Source organism: Penaeus monodon, chromosome 37 (assembly GCF_015228065.2).
Source record: "Penaeus monodon isolate SGIC_2016 chromosome 37, NSTDA_Pmon_1, whole genome shotgun sequence".
Lineage (NCBI taxonomy): Eukaryota > Metazoa > Arthropoda > Malacostraca > Decapoda > Penaeidae > Penaeus > Penaeus monodon.
This window is the reverse complement of record NC_051422.1, coordinates 5,710,298-5,717,797: the sequence shown is the minus strand read 5'-3', so window position 1 is coordinate 5,717,797 and position 7,500 is coordinate 5,710,298. Positions and strand designations below refer to the sequence as shown.

The following is a 7,500-nucleotide window of genomic DNA, read 5'->3' as shown; positions in this document are numbered from 1 at the left end:
GGGCACACTGGCGACATGCCGCTGGGCCCCGCATACCCGCAGGGCACGGGCTGGGGCACGTCGCTCTCCGCCGTGAAGCCGCAGGGGGAGCTGAGCTGCTGTCCCCCTGGGTATCCGGACACGACAGAAGCTGCCTGCGGGGCCTTCTCTGCGCCCTCTGCGGGATGACCCACGAAGGGCGAGTGGGAGGTGCAGGCGCAGCAGACCTCCTTGGGGAGGGCAGGCACGGGGCTGCCCTGGGCGCCCTCGCCTACCTGGGAGCAGCAGTCCAACCTGAAGCAGGTGACGAAATATTGGAAAATATTAACAAAATAAGATATGCTGTGGTAAAAAAAATAGACTAGAAAGACATACAACACATAAAGAAATTTGCATACACACGCACACACGCATTGGCGGATAAGCAACCTGTAATATGCGAGATATACGAGCACAAACAGCATAGCAACCAGACATAAAGAAAGGGAGCAATACAGAAATAGGAATGGGTTTAACCCGACACAAAGTTATTAATACATAACAAAATGCAATTTAAATAAACTGGTATTACCATCAAAATAAACAAAGCAAAACGTCAGAGCATAATCGCCAGCTCTGTAGAAACAGAGTGAAGTTGAAATATTAATGAGTTTAATCCGATATAAAGCTCCTAATGCTTTTAACAAAAGACAATTTGCATAAACCAGTATACTAAACCAGTACTCAACCACATGGAAATAAACACATCAAAACGTTTTTTTTTTTCTCCTTAAAGCTCTCACCTCGGCATGGAACCTGCCCTTTTATGCGCCTCATACGACTGCTTCATGTGGAGGAGCTGCGCCTGGAGACAGCGGTACTCCTGCAGGAACTTCTCGAGCTGAGCCGCGTGGTATTCGAAGTGGTAAGGGTCCGCCGTGTCAGCATGTTTGCACGCACCTCCCGCGGGCGTGCAGTCGGTCCTGTGCACACAGAGAGAAAACAAAAACGCGATTTAATAACAGGGAACAGGACCAGAACAAAATTGGATTTGCACATCCTGTTGAATGGCAAACGACGAGGCTCGACTAATTCCTGCATGATATGAAAGTGGATGAGCGTTAATCTGCATATAATGAAGACACACACACACACAACAGCCTCTCTTATAACCTCTGGGATGCCACAAGTTGTCGCAGCGCCCTCGGGTCGTGACTCTCCAGCATGGGCGGCGTGGGAAGACACTGATGGCTGCTCATGGGCAGGTGGGCGTGGGCGTGAGCGTACGCGTTGGATGCTGCTTCGCTAAGGGCGAGATTGAGAGCACTGGAGGACCTGAAGGGAATTGGTTGGGTAGACAGTGTTAAATGATCATGATAATAGCAGTGATAGCAACAATGATAATGACGATAATAAAAAGGATGATAATAGCAATAAGGATGATAGTAATAATAATAATTGTTGTTATTATTGTTATTATTATTATTGTTGTTGAAAGAAAAACCCACAATACAAAAACGAGATCTAGTTTTTGTATTGTGGGTTTTCCTTCCATAGTATCAGCACGGAAGAGTGTTTTACCATTAATTATTATTTCTTTTTATTATTATTATTATTATTATTATTATTATTATTATTATTATTATTATTATTATTATTATTATTATTATTATTATTATTATTATTATTATTATTATTATTATTATTATTATTATTATTATTATTATTATTATTCATTATTATTTTCATTATTTGTGGTAGTAATGTAGCAGTCGTAGTAATAATAATGATAATAATAATATTATTATTACTACTGTCATTATTATTATAGTAAAATTGATAATAATGATACTAACAATAATATTAATACTAATGATAACAATACTGGTAATAATAATTACAAAAATGATGATGATGATGATGATGATGATGATGATGATTGACGATGACGAGACGTGGTGATGGGTGATGGTGATGGTGATGGTGATGGTGATGGTGATGGTGATGGTGATGGTGATGGTGATGGTGATGGTGGTGGTGGTGATGGTGGTGGTGATGGTGGTGATGGTGATGGTGATGGTGATGTGATGATGATGATGATGTGATGATGATGATGATGATGATGATGATGATGATGATGATGATGATGATGATGATTGATGATGATGATAATTATGATAATAATAAGTAAGGATTCTACCTCAAGAGTACTTAAATTCTTGTTGCATTACTAAACTATTAATTGTCATTTGGAGTAAATGTAAGTGCGTCATGCATATTGTAGAGTACAGGACAGAACAAGATCGGAGTGCAGATCCCCTATTATTAGCGAACAACAAACCTTAATACGCCATTGTTATTATGAAAACGAAATGTCCTTTGTTAAACAGCAGCATTCCCCATTAGCAGTGAATACCTCTACACATATCTCAAATTTTGAATATGCAGAAACCGCCTACACTTTAGCTCACAAGGAATTCAGCATCGGCACTTCAACAAAGGAAGAAGAGTCTCCACTAACCTATAGTCTGATGGGTCTTGCTGGTTATTCTGAGGAGATGCCTGTGTTGAGGACGTCTGTCGGACCGACGCTGACCTACAGACGGCGTCACTGCGGGTCCTTCTACGGGCGTAAAGGCGTCTGTTTATCGAGTGTCTCTTTATATATGTAGTCTATTATTTACAGGTGGATAGACCTGAGAACCTGGGGGATCTGCTATAAATAGTGGGAATGCAAGATGATAAAGGAGAGAGTTAAGAGGATACTCAGAGGAGGAGGTAGAAGCATTAAAAGATTAATTCGACGAACTTTTCTCTACTCACGGTCTAGTACAGAAGGCTGGGCTGGTGGTCTGAACCTCAACTCCATCCTGGGTCTGAATCGAGTGAAGTTGCTGCGGCTGCTTCTGTAGCTGCGTCAGCTGGGAGTGCGGGAGGTCCAGCAGGTCGGGGTATTGTTCACTGTCCCGGAGGGACGCCTGGGACACCGAGCGGCCGCACATTCTGTTGCCGCAGGTGAAGTTCTTCCAGCGCCCTCGCTCTTCCGGGAGGTTGAGGGTATAGGCCGCTTCCATCTTGGGGATTTGGACGAATGAGACGCTGCTGGGGGCCATGGTCAGGGCGCTGGGTCCCTGCGGTGACGGGTCTTGCATGAGTCCGGGCTCAATGCTAACCTCCGTGGGCCGGCTCGAGTCACTGCTGGACACCTCCCTGCAGGCCCACGCCTGCTGCACCTCGGCGTCGCGCGGCGCCTGGGCCTCCTCCGAGTCGCACGAAGGGATGATGTGGTAGCCAGCGAACTTGTGCTGGGCGTCGCAGGTGGAGCTTTGCGGTTCCGGGGATTCTTCGACCTTCTGTTCCGGCTCATGCACTCTTGCACTACGAAATTTACAGTATAAAAGACTACAAGCAAGCAGTAACACTGATACAGATGTAGCAATACCGCCTAGTAGGCCTTCTGTCATATAAGAAGTTTCTTCAATGTTTGCTACTCGAACTTCAGCGACTTCGTGCGAGACCTGCACCGTGAAGTTGGTCTCCCCGCGCCCCGCCCTGTTCTCCGCCACGCACCGGTACACGCCCTGGTCCTCGGGCGCGATGTCCGTTATGGTGAAGTTGGAGATGTACGTCGTGTTATTGGGAGACAGAAGTTCCGAGACTTCATATTGCTCAACTTCACTCGTGTTGTACACCGGGCTGTCGCCAAACAACCAGAATATAGTTGTCTCTACCTCTGTCTCTACATTACACAACAGTGACACATTTTCGCCATAGGCAGCGAGCACCCTTGGAGCAATGGCAGTCACCTTGGGCACGCAGATGAATTCCTCGTTCTCCAAAAGCTGCCAGTCCCTCCCCATCAGCCAGCGAGGCTTCGAGCACGAGGGGGGGACCGAAGCTGCCATGCTGCGGTCATAGAACCATTGCCGCAGCGACCGCAAGTGGCAGTCACAGTGCCACGGGTTGCCCTCGAGGCGAATGACGCTCAGCAGAGACAGTGGCCGCAGTTCGCTCCCGTCTAATGCCGTTAGCTTGTTGTCGGCTATGTTGAGCACCTCTAGGTTCTTGAGAATCATTATGGCCCCAGGTTCTATAGTCGCTATTCTATTTTGGCTAAGATCCAGCTGGACTAAACTTAGGGAGTACTTGAATGCTGAATTCGTGATAGTACTGAGATCGTTGTCCGCAATCCTCAGCTCCCTCAGGCGACCCAGGTCCTTCAGCGCTCCCGAGGGCACCGAGCGGAGGTTGTTGTTGCTGAGGTCGAGCTCGAGGACGTTCGCCACCTTGCGGAAGGCGCCGTCCTCGAGCCACATCAGCTTGCAGTAGTTGAGCCAGACCTTGTGGAGGTTGACGAGGCCCGAGTAGACGAAAGCATCGCGCGGAAGAATCTTGAGGTTGTTGTGGCGAAGGTCGAGCACCTGGGTGCTGGGAGGGAGACCGCGAGGGATGTCGATGAAGTGAGCGTTGCGGCACACCACCAGCTCCTTCCCGCCGCGGTACTTGCACTCGCACACCTTCGGGCACTCCGCCGAGACCTCCAGCAGGACCCAAACCCACATACACGCCCACGCCAAAACCGCTCGCGTCCTGGGCAAATACAAAGGGCTGCGACTACCCTGCGGCTTGCTCATGGTCTGTCCGGTGATGTAAGCCTTGGATCGTGGGCGTCACTGTCACCATGCCGCCCACATCTTTCCCGCTCGCTTTTCCACCACCACTTGTGTGTCACTGCATCGGTTGATCTTCGTGGGGACAGAGGCAAGACCAGTTTGCATTCAGCGTGAGATGGCGAACCTTGCAAGCAATCTACATGTTGCATCAGGTCAGTATGCAATGGGCGTTTGGCCATCACAAACAGGTATCACTGAAGCCAGACATGAATGAAGTAGAGATGACATAGCTGGCAGAACCTGGAATGATAAGAAAGGGACAATCTTGAAACTGGATTTTTTTCAGTTTAAAGACTAAAAAAAATGCATAATGATTTCAAGAGTAATGAATGGATAATCAGACACACGTTCTATGATCAGCAATATTAAAATTAAGCTGCATGTGTTGGTGATTGAATGAAATGTAAATCAATTTTCACTCAACAAGGTAAAATTGATTCAGTTTGTAGACGCTATTCTAGCAATATATTTGCCCACAACACTATGTAAACTTACACCGAATTGGGATGATACTCAATATGCATCTGTGAATCCAGTTATCATAGAAATATAAAAATATAAAATATAATCACAAGATATATAACTGATATATAATTAGTATGAAATACATATTTATAGATCACTATGAATGTTAACAAGATTCAATCTGTCATTTCGCTACAAATATTCATTAGAAAATATTGGCTGATTAGTCGTAGTACTAGATAAAAAATAACTATTTAGTGTTCTGAAATGTACATTTGCTACTAAGGATATCGTCAGATCCATCCAGAATAAATTGTATTGGATCCTCTAAAATCCAGGTACTTTGGCCCAACTTGCATGTTGAATTAAAATGCATTCAAACAGCGATATTGTTATCAGATTTACATCAGGACATTCTACCAACATATGAAATAGAATACGAAAAAAATATATATCATATTTAATTTGTAATCTATCATCTCGCAGAAATACTAATTAATTTCATTTTAAAACAAGAGCATAGTGATTTTTTACGGCCGAGTTAATCTTTCTTTTTTTTTCTTTTTTTTTCTTTTTTTTTGGGGGGGGGTATATAATTATTCCGAAACCCAAAAATGTTCTTGGAATTTCCCGTGTTGCAGAGATTTAAATGTGTGTTTTTTTTCGAAAGAATAACGATGATTATGCTGCTCATGTATTAAAAAGTGATCTATTTGTTCGCGTTGGCAACATTAAATACAATTCATATTTGGAATGCGCTTACTAAGATGTCGACAATTTATTATATGTCAAAATCAGTGTATATCCTTTGGTTATTGTTCTTTAATGATCGTACAAATGAAGAGATAGAAATGCCGATATTTTTCTGAAGGTGAAAGAACCATGTATGTGTGGGGGGGGTTCTAAAAATGTACACGAATGTATCTATAAAACACCAACGTATCTATAAGTTCTCTTTTAAGGGTGGGAGAAAACTGAGGCTCGAACTTAAAAATGATAGTTCTAGATCACTCAAGTTGTTCAAGAGAGTTTTGTCGACGAAGAAGATAAATAACACATCCGTTAATTCTATTGTTATCGTCACATACACACTTACACACTTACACACAAATACTCACACAATAAAGGACATAAACGCGTACACACGCGTATATATGACGGTGTGTAAGCATGCTGTAGAAAAATCCTTCAAGACGAGAACACATTTTTTTTTCACAAACCAAAGGCCACAGACAATGTTTTCGTCGAGAGATTAAGAAATTAGAATAGAATGATAATAATAATAATGATAATGATCATAATAATAAGAAAAGTGATAATAGTTGCAATTATATCAGTGACAATAGCGATAATAATAAGAAGAAGAAGAACAGTGATAATAATTGCAATGCTAACAGTGACAAAAGTAATAATAATGATAATAATAATAATAATAATAATAATAATAATAAACAGGACGGTAATAATAATAATAATAGTAATAGAAATAATGAGAGTGATAAAGATAATAATAATAATGGTAAATAAAAATTATAATAATAATAACAATGATAATGAAAACAATAATAATGATAATGGTAATAGTAATAATGAAAATACAGGAATAATCATCATCCATTCCTAGCCGAAAAGGAAATGAGATTGTACATGTGTGTGTGTGTGCGTGCATGTGCATGTGCATGTGCGCGTGCGTGAGTGCGTGTGTGTGTGTTTATCTTTAATCTGAGATGTAGTGTTGAATTCCGATTATCTTAACCTTCCCATCACACATAGGCATACTCTATACCATATAAGAAAACTGTGTTGTTTTTCGCTAACAGTAATACTAGACTGTGTGTATTGTTAACATAGCTTAATTGATCCGAACCAGTCAAACAACGGATACTAAATACACTGAACTTTCCAATTATCTGTTCAGTGTTGGTAAGGGTAGAGATAAAGTTTGGCTCTAAACAGGAAACTTATTTTTAACGTACAGAGCAAATGGGAAAGCTGTGTTGAATAAAGATAAATAAATCTTGTTGAATAAGAAATTGTTTTTCATCTTCATGTTTCGTTATATCTATCACATAATAATTGTGTTTTTTTTTCTCTCTCTGTCTGTCTGCCTTGTTTGTCTAGTTATATGTCTGTCTATCTACCAGTGTATCTCTATATTTATCTTTTGTATCATTATCACTCTAGCAACGTTACTCTCACTCTTTTTCTCTGTCTACCTATCTATCTATCTATCTGTCTACCTACCTATCTATTTCTCTCTCTATCTATCTATCTAACTCTCTCTCTCTCTCTCTCTCTCTCTCTCTCTCTCTCTCTCTCTCTCTCTCTCGACAGAGTGTCTATCTCTCTCTCTCTCTCTCTCTCTCTCTCTCTCTCTCTCGACAGAGTGTCTCTCTCTCTCTCT

At 42.2% G+C, this 7,500-nt stretch overlaps 1 protein-coding gene across 1 annotated transcript in view; it reads right to left on the bottom strand.

Annotated features, from left to right (window-relative positions):
* The window catches only part of LOC119596289, a 31,253-nt gene that overhangs the window by 647 nt on the left and 23,106 nt on the right, over positions 1 to 7,500 (bottom strand). Inside the window, exons 2-6 of the mRNA XM_037945457.1 lie at positions 2,782 to 4,871; positions 2,480 to 2,581; positions 1,132 to 1,293; positions 762 to 941; positions 1 to 273 (exon numbers count right to left, since the gene is read on the bottom strand). The exon at positions 1 to 273 is cut by the window's left edge and continues 647 nt beyond it. Of these exons, the coding sequence (XP_037801385.1) occupies positions 1 to 273; positions 762 to 941; positions 1,132 to 1,293; positions 2,480 to 2,581; positions 2,782 to 4,592 (2,528 nt within the window). The 5' untranslated portion in view covers positions 4,593 to 4,871. The remainder of the gene's footprint in view (positions 274 to 761; positions 942 to 1,131; positions 1,294 to 2,479; positions 2,582 to 2,781; positions 4,872 to 7,500) is intronic.